The sequence below is a fragment of the Harpia harpyja genome, chromosome 17 (genome assembly GCF_026419915.1).
Source record: "Harpia harpyja isolate bHarHar1 chromosome 17, bHarHar1 primary haplotype, whole genome shotgun sequence".
NCBI classification, from domain to species: domain Eukaryota; kingdom Metazoa; phylum Chordata; class Aves; order Accipitriformes; family Accipitridae; genus Harpia; species Harpia harpyja.
Window position 1 is genome coordinate 17,315,965 of NC_068956.1, and position 22,403 is coordinate 17,338,367.

Below are 22,403 nucleotides of genomic sequence, written 5' to 3' on the forward strand. Positions count from 1 at the left end.
GAGAGAGTCCAGCGAAGGGCCACAAATATGATGAAGGGACTGGAACATCTCTCCTGTGAGGAAGGGTTGAGAGAGCTGGGACTGTTCAGCCTGGAGAAGAGAAAGCTCAGGGGGATCTTAGTAATGTATCTAAATACCTGAAGGGAGGGTGCAAATTGGACAGCCAGGCTCTTTTCATTGGTGCCTGGTTACAGGACCAGAGGCAGCGGACACAAGCTGAAACACAGGAGGGTCCCTCTGAACATTAGGAAACACTTTTTTTTTTCTACTGTGAGGGTGACCAAGATTGCCCAGGGAGGTTGTAGAGTCTCTGTCCTTGGCAATACTCAAAAACTATTTGGATGTGGTCCTGGGCAACTGGCTCTAGGTGGCTGCGCTTGAGCAGGGGGTTTGGGCAAGACGACCTCCAGAGATCCCTTCCAGTCTCAGCCTTTCTGTGATTGCCAGACATCAGTATTCGCTCCCCAAGCAGTTAACAGTACCTTAGCCTGCATCAAAAATGTGTCAATTTGTGTGATGTATGGAATAACCCCACTGCAGAGTAGCCCTGCTGAATTCTGTCAAATATGAAATATTAAGAATATGTTGCTTGAGCAAATGCCGAACTTAGACCAGCTATATTCATGTTCAGTTCATACAGCTGTACTATTTGTCCTGCTGTTTGGAAAGAGTTATACTTACAGATAGCATACAGCAGGCTGCACAGTAACATGTGCTCAAAAAACCAAACCTTTTTTAATTTGAAATGTGATTTTTCTTGAAGTGATGGAACTAATGCAGAGACCATGACACGCTCACCTCCAGTATCTCGGTCTGCACTTAATCTGGATTTAACACTGGGAATAATGGGTTGATTGTGACCACTTTTGCCCTTAAATAGCATGAGTTTGAGAGAAGCAAACACAACTCCAGTGATTGCTGGTATTGAAAAGAGTATGAATAGGCACACCTCTAGTGGAATAAATCCTCATGCTACCATCTCAAATAATCTTGTCTGCTGGAGAATGAAGTACAGTTTGTTTGTTGGTGGTTTTTTTTCTTCCTTCTTTTCTGGACTTAAACACTTATTATGTGGTATTTGCAGCATTCTCTATCCCTCATTCTTTCCCTTTTCTGAACTGAGTTTCAAAGAAAAAATTGCTTTTTCTGTGTGGTCTGTTACATGTTTCTGTTAGTTACTGTATAGCCTAAATTAGGGACAGTGACATTTGTCTCAACTGGAATATTTTCTTTCTGCTTCAGTGAGCAATGTGTAGTTTAAACTGGACAGGGAATACTGCAGGAAGAAAATGGAGATTTATTGATTCATGTAATACTAATATGTATTTTTCCTTAGGTATGTTCCATGGAGCCTAACCAACCACAGTTTATAGTATTGACTTTTGAAGATTTAGTTGCATCTGGTATTCCAGTCACACCTGAGGATTCTGCATATTGGGATAATTTTTGTTCTAAGCAGGAGAGTCCAGTGAAACAGAATTCACATTCAAGATCAGAATGCTTATAAGAAAAAGAAAATTGTCAAAGTTTTTATGCTGGTACTCTACATAATTCAGCGTGTGGGAATAAGTGCACATGTGTAAATAAAACATGCCTGTCCTTATTTAAACTAACAGTATGATTTTCACCTTTTTAAAATTGACATTCTTTATCAATATCTTAAGGAAGATGCGTGTTTCCTCGCTGAAGGAATTCTGAGTGAAAAGTCTAAGCTGGCTGCATGCTTTTTTGCTTTTCCATGCCTGTGGTTCTTACACTTCAGTAATGACCCATGCTAGGAACAGGGAGCAGAGCTACGATAATGTTGTCAATTAGTCAACAAGTGTTTAATATATAAAAATGTGTTTCAATACTTCATTTATGCTGAAGCTTAAATTATGATGCTGCCTTTTCTCTTACAAAAATAATAGGTTTACTCTCAGGTGGCTGAATAAAGCCAGAAGAATTGGTACAAATCTTTTTGCTGTTGCTGTATGGTGCAAGTGTTTGTACAACACTTTGTGTAATAGCAGGCCGAAGAAGTCTGAATCTTGGTATCCTGGAACTACATCTGTGCAAAACTAGTTTGAGGCAGGGAATTATAAGTATTTCATATCCTTTTCACTTACAATCTTTGTTAATTAAAGCTTCCTGTATGTAACTTAGGAATTAATTTTTAACAGTTCTTTTTGTATTTTTTCCCCTCAGCAACAGATATGAGCCAAACAGCAGTTCAGTTTTCCTAGACTTGCATTTACATCTGTACTGTCCTAGACGCTAAGTCATGGGGGGGGGGCGACAAACAAAAAAACCCTATTTACATTTTTCCAAATAGGCTTGTAACATCTGAAGACAGGATATTTTATTGTCTTACAGTGAATTAAAATTTCTGGAGATCTGTAGATCTTGAGTACACCTTTAGAGTATTTGTATTCTTTTTCAAAACAAATCCTATTTTGTGCCATTACCTCTCACTTTTTCTAGAAGTCATAGATCTGTTATGGTCCATCTAAATGTAAGGATATGTACTGAACAGAATGAGTCATACTGAATGGAATGATTTTCACAACTAAAAAGAGTTCATTTCTGTCCTACAGTTAAACATAGATCTTCAGTGACTTCAGGTTTGCGTACAACTTGGCTGCACCCTGTATTCTGACTAAAGGAGAATCTACGTGTAGTGTAACCATTGAAACCATGCCTTATTACAAAGATAAAGAAAAGGTTTAGAGAGAGAAGGATATGAGTTCCACAATATCATACAAGCTTTTGGAATTTTGTTGCAGATAATTCTGAATTCAAATATGCTGTTAAACTTTCCTACTTCTGCCAGTTCTGATTAATATTTTCGTTTCCATTTCAGTGACTCTCTCATCTTGCATGCTAATCATAGTTTTTGGTGTTTTGCTTTTTTCCTCCAAAACTGCAAATCAGTGAAGCAGCAACTCTTCTCTCCAGACTCCACAGGGGTTAAATTAGATGTTCAGTAACTTCAAAGCTGAAGTTAACAGAAATACAGAGTAATTTATATACAAATTGTAAGTCAAGTATTCCAGACTGTTTTTTTTAAATGAAATACAACTTGAGAGAAATAGTTGGCACTCCATGGAGGCCAGAAAAGGCTATTCAGTGGGTATGTAATTCTAACACTTACTGGTGTAGGATATTTTTAACTGATTCAGTTGACTCTGTCTTATTCTGTTCTACCTGAAGTGTACTGTAATCCCAGATGGGCAAGCACATGAAGGTGCTTAAGAGCTGAGATAAACTAGAAGCATTGCCAAGCTGAAAGAAAGGACTTGTTCTGCCACAGGTTTAGGAAGTCTGCCGAATAAGGAGGCTTGTTCAGAGTATGAGAGGCTGGAGAGTGCTGAGCTCCATGGCTGGCTGGCTGGCTGTTAAGTGGTACAGTACATGCCAATCCTCACCAGTCACTGAGGACCCCATCAATTGCAGCTGTACCAGCCAGTTAAAATTGCCAACTTTTTTGCTGGGACAATTAAATGAACTGCAAATATGGAGTGAGATGAATAGGAGATTTTCAGATCTGGGGATATTTCTGGGTATAAAGGAATTCATTTCATATTAGAGATTAGTTATTTTTGCCTAGTGACAGTGTCTCAAAACCGAATTTTTCTCTCATTGGAAAGAGTTTAAAAAGTTTTACTGAAATTATTTATAATAATGTTTTTGCATATATGTAGAGGACAAACCAATTCTGTTAAATTAGAAAATTACACTTGGTTTGCTTGCCAGGAATATGATAATTTTCAGGTCTGTATCTAATTAGAAAGGTTAGAAAAACAAAGGAGTTTGTTTTGGTTAGCTTTCCATGAAATAAAAGCATAGATTCTAACAGTCCAGACAGAATCATCTAGAAGATTGCAGGTCCTCATGTTATGATTTTTTCCATGTCTTTGATTTACACTGAGCTATTTGGAAAAAAAAGGTTAATCTTTTTTTTTTTTTTTTTTTTTAACCTTAGGTAGCAGTAAGGTTAGTTGATGGTAGTGCCTTGTGAAGAGCCGCTTGAGTCAGGTGGTTTAGTGTCAGTGCAAACGGACAGAAGTTTTACACTTGGTTTTACCACTGTGGAAAAGAGCAGCTGCATAGTTATGGCTTTATCAGCTAAAAGCATGCTGCTAAAAGGCCAGCAAGACACTCTGACTCTTTATGAATGTGAATGATCCTTCTTAAAGTCATCAGAATTTTTTTATGGGCATCTGTGTACTGCAGAGGCATGTATTGAAATAAATGTTGCCAGTGTGTACAGATGACTTATGTAATCTCACAGCTCTAAGATATTTTTTTAATTATTTCACACACTTTATTTATTTATTATACTTTCCCTTATATGAAAAACTGAGCCCTGTATCCATACATGGCCATAACACTGGCTTCCTTGCATTTCCTCAGAATACAGTCTTAATGTCCATAGTGTCACTGCTGTTTTTAGAAATACTGGTCCAGCACAGCTCCAGCTTCCCTCACTAATTGATGTTGTTGGCCCAGTCCAGTGCAGATGAGCTGATCTTTGCTGGTCTCCCATCACTCTTCTATCTGCAACAAATTTCCCAGTTACGTCTAGAAGCCCTCTGCCCTTCAGGTTCCTTCTCTAGAGCTCCATTCCTTTATCTGTTTTGTTTTCTATATACTGCCCTAGACATGACCGTATCACATACCTGGATTCTAAAGAGTAAGAAGCTGCAGAAGCACAAGCTCTGCTCCACGTGAGCCTTTCCCAGCAGGGGCTGTGACTAGGTAGTCTTTTTCCCTATGGAACAGGATTCACCAGCCTCCCTGTTACTCAAGTACAGATTCAGATCCTAGATCAGATCTGCTGCCCTAGACTGTGGATCAACGTAGTGTTTCTGAGGAGTAGCTATTAATAGTCTGACCTAAAAAATTTTTAAAAAGTTCCGGTCTTCAGTGAACAGATTGTCAAAAGTGAATAAATGTGTCTTAGTTTGGATATATTGTCATGTTTAAACTTTTGTTTATCTTGCATAAAAATTATTAGAGTGGTTAGGAATTTCAGAGGATAAAATTGTTCAAGACAATTTGCAGCTGTGTGACAAGAGACTGGTGCCATTTGATGTGAAAATCTGTAACTTTGAAAAGTGGATCATAGGAATTCACTCTTAGCCTTTCACAAAGTCTGTAAACCTATGCAAGATATATATCGTTACTATATTATGGGATCAAATGCACTGATGTTAATCAAATGTACTTATCTTAGACAAGAAATCATAGATGTAGCAGCAAAAGTAGTGTAAATATGGTTGTAATCTATATGTTCTTGTAAACATTCAGGCAGCAGCTGACTGCAATAAAGCCATGATCTACAAAGAAAATCCAGATAGGAAGTAAAAGATAGCTATTCAAGTGAGCATAGGCTGTCTCTTTGTTGGAGCTTTACAAGATTATAGTGCTACATTCTACAAAGATGCTAAGTGGTGCTTGGGCACAATTGATCCAACCAAGTCTAAAACAGTGATTTAGATTTTCCTCCTTAACTGCTGCCTAATTCTGCAGGTGGCTGGACATGCTAATTTGCGCTTCATGTTCCTCCAGAATATGGATATTTTGGATTGCTCTACATTATGTATAAAATGTAAGCGTGAAAGTAAATTCTGACTTCTTCTCAAAAGAGCCAACATTTTAAAAGTTTGTTTTTTTTTTTTCAAAAAGTCACTTTTTGTAAAATGTTATCTTCTTGTGCTGTATGTACAGTTTTTTGTGGCCAGATACTATGTATGACTCCTATTTCTGATAAGATTGAGTTTAATTTCTTTCTTGAAATAAAAAGTGGGTTATTTTATGTTTGTGCTCTGATTTTGTGTTGTCTATTTATGGTTCTACCTTTCTCAGTTATTTTTTTTATCTCACTATTATTTAGATCCAGACATAGGTGGGATTACTGAAACAGTTGCCTAACACTCCTTTGTTATTTTTGAAACAATTTCTGGGAACTCAGAGCTGTATACCCTTAGTGACATCCTTTAGATGAATCGTGAAACAAAGGTCTGGATCAGCTGTCCACTCTCTGGCATTTTTATAAGACTAGGTGTGTTCAGGTCTGTCTTCCGTGACAAAGACACTCCCTGGTTTCTTCCTGCAATTTTAATTTAACAATGTGCAACCTAGTTTCTTGACATAACTATGACATAATGTTTGTGTATTCTATGTTAGAGTGAGTGTCTCCTCATTTGGTCTAAATTGCAATAGTGTGAGGTTTAATGCTTGTAGGAAGATAATGTATTTTCAAATGCAAGGCTACACTGTTGTATAGTGTTACTTACGTAAGGAAATTTCTGACGAATTTTTTTTGGAACTATGTTGTAGAACATGAAGGTTCTTTATGTTGTAGTAGGAGCTTATTCACACAGAAAAAGCAGTTTTGCTTGCACAAGGGTTTTCTTTAAAACCCTTGAAAAATTGTTTTGGATTTATAAGGGATGAAAACAGTAAGAAAATGGGTTTTTCAGTTGAAATGCATCTTTGATCGTCCAACATCTAGAGGTACCTAGACACCTTTATTTCTACTTTACAAAGCAGTGAAGAAGCACTATCGTACTTCAAAGTGTTAGAGAAGCTGCCCAGCATCCCGCCGTATAAAGATGTATTCTTCATAGCGCAAATAGAAAAGTATCTACAATAAATGTGTATAATCTGTTAGGAAACAGTTTGCATCACTACTAACAACTGAATAGTTGAATTTGAATACATTTTAAAGCTGTTTTTTTATGTTTTCAGTGGCTATCAGCCCAACAAGAGAAGGAATGGCTTGGGTTGGGGCATGGTGTCTAGATGTTGTCACATCCAACTTGCTCTACGTATAACTAATGAAGTCTAATTCTTCAAACTGAACTAGGTGGGAGCTTCTAATGATTAAAGGTTTTATCCAGTGGCTATTGCAAAACATATGAGCAGCCATGGTAACAGGATACAAAATCCCAAACTTTTTATTCTCCTGCCAAAGTCTTATTCAAGTGCTAATTTCAAACTTTCATTTCTTGTTTCTTGGTTGCTAGGAATCTTACTGATTAGTAACCCTGCCTATATCAGCCTATAACCTGCTGATCAAATTTGTTTCTGAAAAGGGGATACATTTTTCTTATGCTGAGGAGGATTCTGAAGGAGTTTCTACCCTTTAATCAAAGTTTTAATCCTCTGAATAAAGAATTTTAAGTCATTGCTTTGCAGATGTGTTCAAGGCAAGTGCACATCTGCCACAAAAAAAAAGGTATAGGTCCTACTGAAGGCAAGCTTTTTTTTTGAAGTTCCAAGCTTAGAAATGCTGTGTGTTAAATGTACTTAAAAGGTTTGCCAGACTGCTTGTCAGATATGTACTAGGGATTTAGGGGTGCCTATTGAACATCTTGAGCAGGCTTAGGGCAGGAAGCAAACACCGAGGTTCCCAGCTATAAGCAAGGTGTAATGGCAGACCTGTATGCAATACCAGAGCTTGGAAGGACTGATGGAGCTTTGGGAAATGGTAACGTTCTCATGAATGGCAAAGCTATAAAGGACTTGGGTGTGCTTTTCTTCAGGTTCATATTTTTAGGTTTTGATAGCTGTGTTGTAGATGTATAAATGTCTCACTTTGGATTTGATTATTACCCCATTAAGTTACTCAGGCGTTTAAGTCTAGTCAGATACTCCACAAGGGCACTGAGATTTTGATTGTGTCAGGATTTGAGGACTTAGCTGAGTGTGAAGCACCTGAATAAGCAGGTGCATCAATTCCATCCTGTTTCTGTGTGTATCGGTATGCCTTGTGCTGTGCCCTTGGTACCACAGGACCTCTAATGCATCTGCCTGAGGTACCCTTTGCTGCAACAACTTTTAATGGGCTAGTCCCAGCATGCTGAAAATTCCTGCTGGCAGGTTGTTGTCACTGAGCTGACAAGAAAATGTTTTGGTATCATCACCAAAAAGTGGTGCAATGTTTCCCTAGTAAATTAATGGAAAAGATGAGTCAAGGAATTATATGTGAAGACCTTAATGTTGTACTGCAAGTAATAAGGGGAAATAAATGTAAAAGATAAGTTGAAAGTGTATTAATGCTAGCTTTTAAGTCACAAAGAGAAGTTCTTAGTTCTGCTTTGCTCTAAGGTGTCAAAGCAGCTGAAATTATTTCAATCCTTTTATTTGGGTTTCTTTTTTTTCTCCTCAAGGTTAAATAGTAGTATCCATATTACACACTTCCAAAATTCCTGTTAAGGTTTTCCAACTATCTAGTGAATTCTTGTCATAGTATTTTAATGTTTCAAGCCTTGGTTCGGTGTTCTAAAAAGTTGCTTTCCTTTAATCTTGAAATAGGCTGAAGTTCACTCAGTTAGCCAGTCACATCCATTTTATCCATGGGAATCTCTGACCAGAGGCAGAAAGCAGGAGCTTGGACTGCCCCTAAATTCACACACAGGGTAGCCACTCACCCATTTTCCTGCTCAACCATACCTTGTGCATCCAGGATCCTCTATGCCTGTGGAAACTGTTAGCTGCCCAGGCAGGATGTGTTTGTAGCCCTTTCCATTGATACAGCATTGCTAAGGGGTGGCAAAGGCTGGAGTCAGATGGTGTGTCTCAGATGTTTTCACAAAAATACTTCAGTGTCGTGGTTTAAGCCCAGCCAGCAACTAAGCACCATGCAGCCGCTCGCTCACTCCCCTCCACCCAGTGGGATGGGGGAGAGAATCGGAAGGAAAAAGGTAAAACTTGTGGGTTGAGATAAGAACAGTTTAATAGAACGGAAAGGAAGAAAATAATAATGATAATAATAACAATAATGACAACACTAATAAAGGAATTGGAATATACAAAACAAGTGATGCACAATGCAATTGCTCACCACTAGCCAACCGATGCCCACTTAGTTTCAGAGCAGTGATCCCTCCCAGCCCCACTCCCCCCAGTTTATATACTGACGTCACATGGTATGGAATACCCCTTTGGCCAGTTTTGGTCAGCTGCCCTGGCTGTGTCCCCTCCCAAATTCTTGTGCGCCTCCAGCCTTCTTGCTGGCTGGACATGAGAAGCTGAATAATCCTTGACTTAATATAAACACTGCTTAGCAACAACTGAAAACATCAGTGTGTTATCAACATTCTTCTCATACCAAATCCAAGACATAACACTATACCAGCTACTAGAAAGAAAATTAACTCTATCCCAGCCAAAACCAGGACAATCAGCAGAAGCAAGAGCTTGACAGAGTGCAGCACTTCATCCAACCTGCTGCTGCTTGAGCAGCCAGTGGTTATTCAGTTGTTCAATGCAACTGTTTTAGTCAGAGGAGAGTACATGTTCCTGTTGTAATGGCTCTTAAGCTCATTATTTCTTGAATTAACTCACTCAGTCGAGTGACGTCAGTACTTGATGTCACTGAATATTAAACTCTCAATTGCATGACTGATAATCAGTTTTGATTTTATTTCTAGTGCCGAAGCTAATGCTTCTGCCCCATAAATTTACTAATGGCTGTTCTCGCCAATGTTTGCAATTTTTGCCATAATATCGATGTACTGCTGGTTTTGGCTTTAAGGCATCGTAGGTGGCAATCCTAATAATCAGTGCAGAAGGGAAGTGCAAAAAGGCTAACAAAAACATGAATGATCTTTATGATTACAGATTTTATATATCATGCATGATGCGTATTGTATTCTGTATATGTAACGTATTAACAATGTTATATAATAATTTTATAAATGTATTATATATTTATACATGTAGACTTACATATATATGCACACACTGTATTACAATATCATATCTTTCAATTAAGGATAGGCCTGTATTTCCTCTGCAGTTTGTATAGGCTAAGTACCCAGATGTGGTTAAAAAAATGCATATTTTTCATTGTAGAATGGTGTTTGATATATTTAAATGGCTGCCTATTAAAATTACTTTGAGTTTGCATTTGAAACAGCACACAGGCAAAAATCTGAAAATACTACCTTGAAAGTATTTTCCCTTTAAGGTGAATATCCTGTATTTTCTCAGCTTCAGCAGCATAGTCTTCTGTAATTTAGCACTGCTGCCATCAGGTGAGTGGATTCTTGGCCCATCTTTCAGCTGATTGTACAATGTGCTCCTCATCCTCATTGAGAGCTTTTGTGAAAGGTACAGTGAACTGCTTATTCAATGAGGTCACTGGTCTCTTTGTAAGAGAAATGGAATTTTCCTGCAAGTTCAAACACTGTCTACTGAATAGAGTAATATTCTCAGCAAGCAGTGTTTACTAGCTACGTAAAAGCATTTTGTTAATCTTGTGACAGTTACGTGACCTACAATTACTTAGCTACCTATATAACATTAGGAAAATGTATTGGATTAATTTTGTACAGTAAAACTGTGTGTGGGTAAAGGTGGTACTTCAGTTGTGTACACGCTTATACCATAATTAAAATTCTCATGTGAGTGAAAACAGTGTATTACAAAGAGACTGATCTTTCTGATATCATTGTTTCTGCCTAATTGCTTGTTAGGATCTTTAGATGATTGGCCATGTTAATTTAGAATGTTTTCCCTAAAGTGCAGTAGGTTATTTATTTGCATTTAAACTGGGGCAGGCAGGCAGCTCCTACTTGCAGAAATCATTGTTATCTTTCCATTACCTTTCAGGACAAAAAGAATAGCAAACTGCTCATGGCGGTGGAGCACACTGGTTTCAGTTGGCTTGAGTAAAGTCAGATAAGCTGGCCGTAGAGCTATGTAACATTGGTCATGTAAATGCCTTTAAGTAATCAGAAAATAAATTTATCTTCTGAGATGACTCATCACTTAAAAGAGGGAAGAAAGTAATGTCAGCTGAAGGCAGTAATTTTTCCCAGAGTAAAGGGCTGCTGAAATAGTGAAGAAACCTTGTATGTGCCAGCAATTTTAAAATATATCTGATTAATTTATAAAAGTCAATTAGGGGACTTCTGAAACAGCGTGATAGAATTATTATGGGGTTTGGTTTTGGTTTTTGGCACGACAGCAGTTTGAGTGCAGCACTGATTGAGTTGTTGAGTTTGTATAAACAGGCTTTTAAAGGGAAATAAAAATGCAGTTGCATTAAAATTTAAATGTGTTAATACAAATACATCTGTTTCAGCCACACAATGTGTTTTAACTCATTTGTTCTCAGACTGCAGTCAGTTCATCACTGACAGAGGTATCAGAGAGTTGCTATGGATATGTAGCGTACACACACACATATATATGTGTACCTATATATACATTATATATATAATGATATACACATAATGAGCTTTAAAAGAACTAGAAACTAACCCTATCTGTATTAACTCAGTAACCAGGAAGTGTAAGAAAAGAGCTTCAAGAGCAAGTAATACAAATGGTACAAATACATTTGGCTGATGCAAGAGACAATTTAAGGCCTGACAGTGGGGAAATTAAAAACAGTGCCTTGAACAAATAGGAGAAGGAGCAGATTAAGACATAAATTTTTTTATCTGTTGGAAGCTTTTATTAAAAATACATGAATTAAAAAATGTGAAAAGGAGTGAATATAGTTAAATATCTATTTCTTTCTGTGTCATTTATTGATTGGTACTTTGTATGAGGGAAGTTAACAACAGAAACCCAAGAAACAAGACCGCATTGAATTTATTCTGCTTTAGCCTATAGGTCTTAAGGGCTTTTCTAGTTCAACACCCAGTGTGACAGAGGAAAATCTGTGGTATCCTAACAGTACATGCTTGAAATATGTTTGAGTTTCTAACAGGTCTTCAAAAGAAGAGTCCAGATACAACTGTTTCAGAAAACAAATGCTTCTGAAAAAGATTCTTGACATTGTGGGTTGGCAGGTAGCAAAACACCTGTTAATTAGAAAATCTGGTGGGTGTATCACAGCCAAATAACTACTGTGTCCCGCTTTGAAGAGGTGATTTCATGGTCCTGGTATAAGACATAATTATCAGAAATGCTGCCTATATCTTCTCCACCACTTAGCAGTATAGGTCCTATAGGGCTTACACAAACTCACTCTTGGTGTCTGTAAAAGAACGTTATTGGTAAAAGAATGATCAAGAGCATAAGTTTTAACAAAATATGAATGTAAACTCCTGTGAACTCTTCCATCCCGAGGTGCTGAGGATGGACAGCTGTTAGCTTCTATACGCCTGCTTGAGATGATTCCTCAGCTCTAAGGAATCTGATTTCAGCCGCAGGACACTGAGTCAGGTGTTGGTCCATTACAGTACACAGGGCTTCCCTCCTGGGCTTCAGAGGGTCTCTGAGAGCTCTGATTAGCCAGGGAAAATTGGTTAGAGAAGTGAGGCAGGCCAAAGACTGCAAACCAGTCCAGCACCTGAGCTGGCATCAAACGAGACTTTGAAAGAGGAAGCTTTACTTCTTAAGGTAAGTACAAGGGCAGCTAAAACCTAATTCTGTGTAGAGCAGTTTATAGTGTGATTTTTGTGTGAAAACCATTGTTCTAAGGTTTATAGATTCTAAAATAAGATTCCAGTCCATCTTTTTTTCCTTAATGGCAATTAAAACATGCACTTTCAATTAGAAACAGTACAGGACAACAGCACAGCTAGCAGATAAGAATTAAGGACTCTTCCAATCCTGGTGGTAAAATATTTTTCTCCATTCCTCCAGCTTCCAAAGTGTAACATTTCTGTATCTCTAACATACATTTTCTTCTGATTTTACATATGACGTCTTGTTAATGTTATAGGTCTAAAATGGCCTTGCTTCTATTTTAGTCAAGAAAGGGCATGTAGTTTGTTTTAACTCGATACCCCCTAATATAAAAGTGTCATTTAGAATTAGTCTCTGCCTGTTGGCTGTATTTCTGTGGAACCCTAATAAAATCATTTCCTGATGCCTCTGTTTCTCCTCTGTCTGCATATCGTCAGCTGAAACTGCAAGCTCCTTTTGAGAAAGAAACTGTCTGCCAGTACTTCATAAAATGGAGGCCTGGTCTCAGCTGGAGCCTCTTTGCATTACTCTTGCACAAATAATACAGGAATAATTGAATCCCACCAATGACAAACCTAATAATCCAACAGCAGCTCCTTCGAACTCAGACGATACTGTTCTTGTATGTGGGGGATGATCACGAGTCATCGTGGTGATAGAAGACAGACTTGGCTGTTTGACTGCTAATACACTAGCGAGATAGGTATAGACCTTGGGTGGCTCCTGTGAGTGGAGGCGTCACTGTTAGACTCTTCCACCTTGGCATGTTGCATTTCTCTGTCTAACCTATAGGTGGTTTTCAGTTGAAATTTCTAGCTGGTTTCATGCCTGCCTGCTCCTCCATTTGAGTTAATAAGTCTGTAATAGAATTACAGAATATCTATGCCAGTAATGTTTACACAGCAGGCAGTATGCCAAAGGCTTGACAATGTCATAACTTAATTAAATGTGAGTGTATGTATGAACTAAAAGATAATTCAGTTGTGCTTATGGTATATGGCCTCTGCTTACCATGCTTTCCTGCTTAACCTACAATTTCTTGGCCAGAATATTTTTATCTTCTGCTGGCCAAGGTCTCTTTTGTGATGCTGATTACATCCCAAGCCAGTTCAAAAATACTGTATAATCACAGCACACTCTTCCAGCATTCTCCTCCTCCTGTTCATGTTCCTTTACCCCTTCCAGTTTAATTTCCCTGTATAGGGGACTGAGTCTGAGTCCCTCTTGCAGTGGAGATTGTCCTTCCCTTGTCTGCAAAACTACTCAGTGCAATGGACTCCCATTTCGTGCAAGTGTAATTGAATACCTGCAATGTGAGTCTCTGCGTATTTTTTTTCCACTTTTATCATTTCCCTTTTCTCCTTCTCAGTTCCTTTTTTCTCCTGATACACTTTCCTCTTCTCCAATCTAAAGCTCCTTTCCTTTTTCCTGAAACAATAAATCCACATTTTACTTCCCAGGTTGCTTCCTCCTCCTCTTCTTTTCTGCTACATTCCCCTTAGATCTTTGTGGCGGTGTGCTCCCCCTGCCCCACAAACTGACCTGTATTTCCTGTAATCCTGCTCAAGTGATAACCACCAGCGGCAGTTGTAATCGATGCGTCTGGTCATGGTGGCTGCATCCAGCTCAAAGTGGATTCAGGGGGGAGAGATGACAACACAATAGCCAAGGGCTAATTTAAGCAATGCACCCACCTAACCACAGTGCTGGTTGATGTCTGACTCAAGCCAAATTTGGAAGAAGCTAACATCTGTAGTCAGTATGCAAATATGACTATGAGTTAATTATCTTACTCCATAAATAGTGGACAGCCCAGGGCCCACTGAGCTCTCCTGCATGGCAGTGGGCTGCACACCAGGATCTCCCCTTGAGTAGGGACGCCTCTCAAAGTTACTCCTCGAGGTTGAGAGAATCCTTGCTGCAACAGATTCTCGGTAAGTGATTAATAGCATGCTAAACTTTGAAATCTTAGCTAAGTGATATAAAGGATTGATTGTGCATATACAATTCTTTAGACATAAACTGTTGACCAAGTCTGGGACTAGGATTGGATCCAGCTGCACCTAGACTCCTCTCTGAGAAGGAGTTTAGAAAGCAAGGGGGTCCCTTCTGAACCTCGTGACTCAACGGGAGGGTGCCCCTGACAGTTTTGTCTGACCCTGTCCTCTATGCAGTAAATATCAAGTGAACCTTGCCATCGAATCTTGTTAAACCACAGTCACATTTACTATCAAACTTTGTTAAATGGCTGTTTTATATCAGTAAACATATTGCTACTTCTATCTTACAAGTGAAGTGCATCACTTCATCCGTGACGATCTCACACTACCATGTGCTAGCTACAGAGGTGGGGAAGGTGCATCCAGTTAGACTGGCTCAAGCTACCCCGTGACACTGTTTTCAGGCAGGAGTACACACATCCAGGTCCTTGCAAAGATGATGCCCACTTTTTTTGAAAAGCAGAGTCACAGTAGGGTTATGTTGCTACTTTGGTTCTTTAAAGATCTTCACCGTATCCTTGTGGGGCAGGACCTGACATTAAAATGAGACAAGAAAAGTGTCTGGTTTTGTGCCACATGGGTCTCACTGGCATTGTTTTCCCCTTTACATGGGACCTTCAGCAAGTCATCAATGCATTTGCTTTCTCACTTGTAAAAGGGGTGATACATTTCTATCTTCCAGTGGCTTGCCTTGTTTAGTGCCTCAAAGCCCTTGGATTCAAGCTTTTGCAGAAATGAAAAATACTGAAAAATTGTTACTCCAGTTGGGGCTATGGGTTTTGGAAAGACATCAATGGATTTTGGAGGCTTTAGTAGCTTAATGTTCAAGCAGAAATCAGCATAATCCACTGTGAAGGTTCCTGAGTGCATCCACACATACTTACTGCCAGCAGAATAGCTTTTAGCTATAGACTATGCCTGAATGGGTGTAGATGCCAGCCTACCACTTTCTTTACCTCTAGCAGCCCAGGTAGAACCAAGGAGTCAACTACACAGCCACTGTGAGCCCTCTCTGGAGCATTACTGCTCTGCCTCTTCTTCACACCTTCCAGGCAGGTCTCCCTGTGTCCAGCTCTTACAATTAGCTGTGAGCAATTATGGCAGTTCCTGGGTCTGATAAACTTTTATAACTAACGTCAGTCACTAGGTAACATTGAAGCTGGTCTTGCTTTGAATCAAATAAACCAAAAATATTCAACTTATTAGTTTGATGGAAATGGTGAAATCACACAAAAACCAGTTATGCCTTCTCATTGAGGTGGTTGATACTAGCCAAAAGACTGCAAAAAACACCAAAAGGCTTCAAAAAATATGTTCCCCAACAGTGTGGTAAGTCAAAAAAAAGAGCTGTTTCCCAAGGTACGTATGAACTGTCTGATTGCAACTGAAGCTTTTAATGAGATCATTTTGTGTAAGGGGTGCATAAAGTGTAATTTTTATTCTTAAGGTATTTTGAAGTTTGTCAGGATAGAATAATTTCTCAGAGGTATCAAAATGTAGTAGATACCTAGAGGCCACACTACTAAGCTGTAGTACTTGGATAAATGTTCATTTAATATGACGAATAGTTTTATGTTAGCTTAATGCTTTCAAAAGATGGTTTTATATTGTAATTGCTTATCAATGATTTATGTTATACACCGCAGGAACAAAAACAGTGACTAGCTTAATTATGCATAAAAAGTAAAATGCTTATGATTTTATTTTCTGCAGTAAAGAATAAGTTTTCTGTTGTTCCCCCATGAAAGTATTCTCTCCAATAAATATAAACTGAGCCTTTGTTTCTCTTCCATCTTTGTCCAACAGAATTATTAGGTCCAAATCATTTATTTTGTCATCTGTGATAGAGGATAGTGTGTCTGGATGTTGGCCTTCTGGCAACTGACTTGCATTGGACAATGAATAAAGTTGTAATCAAAGCAGAATTTAAAAGATTATTTCTAACTTCAGAAGCCACAGTCTCTTGACATATAACCAGTTTGCTGCTTCTCTTCCACTGCATGGAAGTCATAAGCAATGAAAAAGGTTATGATTGTGAGAATGGGTATGAAGCAATCTAGAAGAATACCTTTGAGGTGTTTTATTACCAGCCATTTCAATGGGTCTTAAATGTCTTGGGGCAGCTGCAAAAAGATCTCGGGAGCTATGCCCTTCAAAGCTGCCATGTCCAAAAGCTGGACGTATGAGCCTGTGAAGGGAATCTACAACCCAGAAGAAGGTGCCTGAATTACCTTTGCATTGGGTATTGAGGGTTATGTACTTTAACTAATGTTCTCAATAGCAGACATTTTGGGCCCAGATGGACATAAACTGTGAAACAAGAAGCAGTATCTTGTCATCCCTGCAGGATGGACAACAGGGCAATGTATTAGCTGGAATTCCAACATGTAGGCAACAAAGCCCAAGAGGCAGAGACCGTAGACCTCTTATGCCTGCAACCACTTGACAAATAGGAGCAGTAGAGGCAAGACAGAACATCCCAGGGCATGCTGGGCACGCAGTGGATCTCATTAACTGTTTTAGTTAACAGGATGATGTTTCTGAAATTCTATATTATGTTAATTTTGTATTATGTTAATTTTGTATTATGTTAATTTTTTTAATTCTTAAAGTATGTTTGACTAGGAAAGGAAAATGTAATAAGCTCTGCCTTTACTGAGCTCTGGTAAAAGCTGGCCAGTGTGTTATGCAGAGACCATGTTATGCAGAGGCAACTAGTGAGAAACAGACCTCGGACTCCTTGCAATGGCTGAAGGCCTCTCCAGTGATGGAGGCAAAATTGAATTTTGCCACAAAGATGAAAACAAAGTAATTGGAAGGCACTGGCTCTGCTAGAAAATACATCATTGCCATCTGGGGAAGGTGAGATCAAGGGAATACGACTACCTTCAGCTTCCCTCCCTTTATTCTGCTATATGTCTAATACAAAGACACTTCTCTAACTTCAGACTTTCTCCCTCTGTTTCAGGGCTGGGACATGGGCAGTGACTGGGCGAGGGCTGAGCTGGATATGCAGCAGCATGGCTCCTGCTGGGACTGGGGAGGTCATTCAGACAGAGTCACACAAAAGCAGTGTCTACCCCTGCTTGTCTGTTAGCAATGATAGCTGGCTCACCTACCTGTGCCTAAAGGAAGCTGAGTTTTGGGCGATCACTAAGCAGTGCTACAGCTGGGCAGGCAGGAGCATCTGGAAAACTTGATATACACATGGGATGAAGAGCTTGTGTTGACAATTGATGCTGGACCATTTCTGCAAATGCCTTAGTGTTCTATATATAAAGGATTAGCATCCAGGTTAGCCTGTGGTTAGTTTCTTACTCCTACCTGAATGCAGGAAAGGAGAGAATTAGACAGAGATGGCAGAGCAAAGTGGAATAAGCAGGAGAGTCTTTGTAATTGGTGCCTAAAGGTGTCCTGTAGTCTTTTGCACAACAGCGTCTGATTGACAGATGGGCCAGGAAAGAGTCAGACCCAAGTGTGTGTGAAATGCAGTGTTATATGGGAGCAAATGAGGCTTTCCCCTGTTTGATTCCAGGCACAGGAAAGCTCCAGCAAAGAATCAGAAACCAGAGTTCACTCATAAGCTGCTTCTTTCACCCTCTCTGTGACTTGTCTCAGCTGCAAAAAAGGAGAAACAATTTTAAAACTGAACCTAGGCTTCTGCTCTAATTTTTGTTTTGGACTCACACAGGCTTATCCTTTCCCTCATGTCAGATATAATCATAAAAATGTTAGAGAAGTTCAAATAGTGTTTGCGAATGCTTTCTGGAGAAAAGCCTTTCCCAATTTCTTTTCTTTATTCCATATACTAGGCTTCTGATTACTTTTTAATTTATTTTTTATCCATGATTTTTCTGTTATAAAAATTGTGTCCTTTAAGTTTGAACAGATGAATTATCTTCTCTAACTCAGATATCACATATTTTACTCTTGAATTTGAAACAACGTATAGGATATGACAGAGGAATAGGTAGAACTGTTCATATAGCTCAGCCTGGGCTGGACAGCCTTTAAAATGATCCTAAATACCAATACAAATTTACCCTTAAATTATTTCTATAATGTAGTTATTATTTAAATTCTTGCAGGAGAACACATTTGTGGTGCTATTGCCAGACAGCTTGCAAATTTTGATGGATGTAAATGAGGACTGATTTACCCCGGATCAGCAGACAGCTGTATTGGCAGACCTCTCTCTGCCACTAAGGTCTGTCAGGCTCAGAGGCTGCCAGTGGAAGTATTGGGATCTGCCCTGGATTCTGGTTTCCAAAGGATCTGGAGCTAAGCCTAGGAAGAGTAGGGGCCATATCCACTCACTGTTGGGAACTCTGGATAGGTCTGTTGTATGCTGTATTTAACTCTGTGATTTGAATTTACATTCAAGTCAGATCTTTTGTACAAGTGTAATTGTGTCAAAATCTTCTAGCCTATTTCCATCAGCCCAGAGAGGAATGCTCACAAGCTGAGCTGTTACCTTGAGCTTGCTAAACCATTGAGTTGGTGGTTGTAGATTTCTGTGCTGTGGCTATAAGCTGACTAATTTCTGATGCTACTCATTTCACTCCTTAAAAAAAATCTTGGTATTTTTAGTTAAGTAATAACAGGTAAAAAACATCAAAGCATCAGTTTAAATGCTTTATATTTTCATTGTCTCCTTGCCATCAGGTACCATTTAATATTCACACTTTTGTGGCGCAGTCGCATTCTGCTTTGTGCTTTAGGGCTGTTCCTATGATCTGGGGGCTTGTTGTAAACCTGACTGGTTTTATTTTTCTTTTCCAAATAAATTAATGCTATGGGCCAGACCGTTAGCAGGCCCAAATCGGTTTAGTTCTACTAAAGTGAAAAGAACTTTGCAGACTAAAACCAGCTTATAGTTTGGCCCAATATTCTTGAAATAATGATCCCATTGAAAATCCACACCCTGCCTGACATTTTCAAGGCTGGCCTTGATTTGAGTGTAGAAGTACAGGATGTCTACTGCAAATCTAATGATGCATAGAAAATAACTATTTAAGCTAAATGGAGCATTGCTTTTACTACTAGAAGCCATTTAAGAATTCTGAGAACCGCTACTACTTAAGCTGTGTTTATAATGTTTATCTAAATGCAAATGAGAACACTGCTGTTTATATATATGCTTGTCATTTTGTTTCACATAGTTGGTCAGGGAAAAAGCTTTGACAAACTTTCTGATAAAATATTTACAATTTTCTAAAATAAAACTTTGATCAGTGCAAGAAACAGGTTTTTTTTAAATGAAAAATGTTTGTTTAAAAAAAACTGGTGAAGTTTTCAGTCAATGTTGTCTGTATTAGGTGTTTAGAACAGGCCCAGTACTTTGATATATTGTGAAATAATAAGTAAAGCTGAATCAGTACATGTTCATCCAGTTTGCTTTCTTTGCTTTAAAAGAAAGGCCATGTTCAGCATATTCATGATTCATATGCTTACACTACTGTCCTCTTCTCAGTAATGCAATTCAGCAAGAAAAAGGTTATATTTGTAATAATTCAAAAGAACAGAAGTACAATGAGATGCTACCCATAAAAGGTACTGCTTGACAACACGAGATGAAGTTAAGCAGAAAGCATATGTTGAGCAGGTGTCCTCTGGAGAAGTTGTCTGTGGACTTTTGAGGACCCAGTTTTCCTTTAGCTCAGTTCCCTGGACTGGCTTACCTATCATGGCTCCAGTGCCAGTGCTGGTACAGAGGAGGGGGGAGGTTGTGTGGCAGATGATGGGGCATGTGGGGTAAGCGCAGGCTGAGATGATCTCGCTCCGCAGAGGAACCAGACCTCAGAGGTGGCTCCCACTTCTCTACAGCATGGCGGTGTCTTCCCCAGCTCCCTGGGAGCATGCATGTCTTCAGCTGACGATCTTCCTCCTGTGGAACTTCAGCTCCTCTGTAGGGAACAGTCTCAATCACAGCCCCTAACTGCTTCTTCATTTCTCTTGTGCAGGCTCCCATATGGCAAAAAGGCCTATTTTTGAAGCCCAGCGTTTATTTTGACACAAAGCAACGGTGCCTCTTACCACGTCACTCACATCTTTGCGTGTTACGAAAGAAACACCCGTGGGGACCAGGGTTTGTGGTGAAGCTCTGGTTTGCACCGCAGCTTGTGGGAAACAGCCAGCTATGACGAAAGCTGAGGGATCAAGCCCATGCTCTCACTGTTCTTAGTTGTACACCAGAACTACAGAGTACTTTTCTGACAGTGGATTTGGCTTTTCTTGGCCCTGGGGTACAAACCATAGGGAGGAGGAAGGTTTTAACCACGTGTTTATAATGTAGGTGACATGCCCTTATGTTCAGTGGCGCTGAATACATGGGAATCTTTAGGGAAGGATACATATCATTAAATGGAGTCTATTGGAACTCAGCACTGGGGGCCTAAGTGCTGGGTTGGGCTTTAAGTGCTATAATCTTTGGTGTCTAGCATGATAACAATGGCTGTAACTTGCTGTCTGCTTTCCTCACAAATACAGTGGAAGAAAGTTATTTACTTGGCCTGAGTTATTGGTATTTGGGGCTGAATGAGTACGCAAAGTTTTCTTTCATACAACTCCATTAGTTTTCCAAAGAGATGCACCAAGTCCTGTTTCCACAGGGGTCAAGCAATATCTGGGAGTTCTCTCTGAGTATTTCCCGTTCCTCAACCCCCACGCTCCTCCCCAAATCACACACTCCCCCTTGGCGCTCAGCTGTTAATCAGCCTCAGGGTAACACCACCTCCCAGGTTACCTTGCCATTTTCATACAGCTCAGTTTCTAACCACATTAACATGTGTTTTGGGCAACGGCTACTCTCATTTCTTAGAGACACTTAGCAGCTTTTTGTTTTTACTCTGAATAAAAGGTGAACACTGATTTTTTGGCTTCAGCAGACTTCATCCAGCCTCCTAGGTAAAAAAATGTAATAGTGACTTACCTAAACAGGGTAGTGTCTTCTTTTCTGAGCAATTAATGAATAAGAGCTTGCACATCATTTTGAACATGTAAAAGCCTTAACATCAGCAACAAGTTGGGAAAACAGTTAGTTCCAAATTAATTTTAATTGAAAGTGTTTAAGTAAGTGGCTTACAGCACATTAAGATCTATCAAGTCATATTATACATTATCAAAAAAACCTCAGAAACAGTTTGAGCGATGGATGGAAAGTTACTATATTGTCATTGGTATTTATGAGGTGATATATTGCACAATGCTGCATTGGTGACAGCTCAGAGAACTACTTCAAGAATGTGAGTAATTCCATCGATGTCAGTGACAATTGCTTTGGAAAGAGTGCACTGACTTCAGTGAGAATGCCAACTGACGTCCAGCTAAATGTGGATTCAGCACTGGTGCTGGTATAGGGAGCGGTTGTTTATTTTGCAGTCTATCCCCAGAGCAGACACCATGCAGGAAGCAGGAGTACCTCCTGCACTGCTGTTTTGAGGTGTCTGCAACTGAGGTGTCTTCCATATTCTGCAGTGAAATTATAGCATTTTTCTTCTTTATTTCTGTAACCTAAGAGTGTTTCAGAAGTCTGTCTAAAAATGGGAGGAAAGCAGAACAGTAACTTGATTTGTCTTATACGAGTACTTGCCAGGAGAAGGGGAATAGGAAGACTAATAATTACTAACATTGCCTGGAAAACTGCTTGTCTAAATAGCTAAGTGTTGTAAGTCACTATTAAACCCAATGACCAAGTGTTGCTATGGAGATACTGTTTCATAAAAATCTTACTTATCTGCTTTCCATTCACTTTTAAACCATCATACGTAATTACTTCAATTTCCCAGACCCAAGCTACAGAGAGAGCTCGGAAGCTCATTGCTTTTCACCATTCAATCCTTATAGAGCTAAACCTATTGGAATAAAAACCTTCTATGAATGTACAAAGTAGATAAGGGGTGATTATTTCTTTCTGATAAAACTGGAGGAATTTTTTAGTAAACCACTCCAATTCAGCATTTTTAGGTGAAATTGCAGAGGTTAATA

General features: G+C 39.2%; 1 protein-coding gene across 4 annotated transcripts in view; it reads left to right on the top strand.

Moving 5' to 3' along the window:
• The window catches only part of AASDHPPT (aminoadipate-semialdehyde dehydrogenase-phosphopantetheinyl transferase), a 73,420-nt gene that overhangs the window by 38,824 nt on the left and 12,193 nt on the right, over positions 1–22,403 (top strand). The window contains exon 6 of one of the 4 annotated variants that reach the window (XM_052812914.1): positions 9,962–11,052. The exons of 1 other annotated variant lie outside the window; for it this stretch is intronic. In XM_052812914.1, the coding sequence (XP_052668874.1) occupies positions 9,962–10,060 (99 nt within the window). In that variant the 3' untranslated portion in view covers positions 10,061–11,052. Of the gene's footprint in view, positions 1–1,336; positions 11,053–22,403 lie in introns of those variants that run through there. 2 more of the 4 variants (XM_052812915.1, XM_052812912.1) reach the window with 2 other exon arrangements.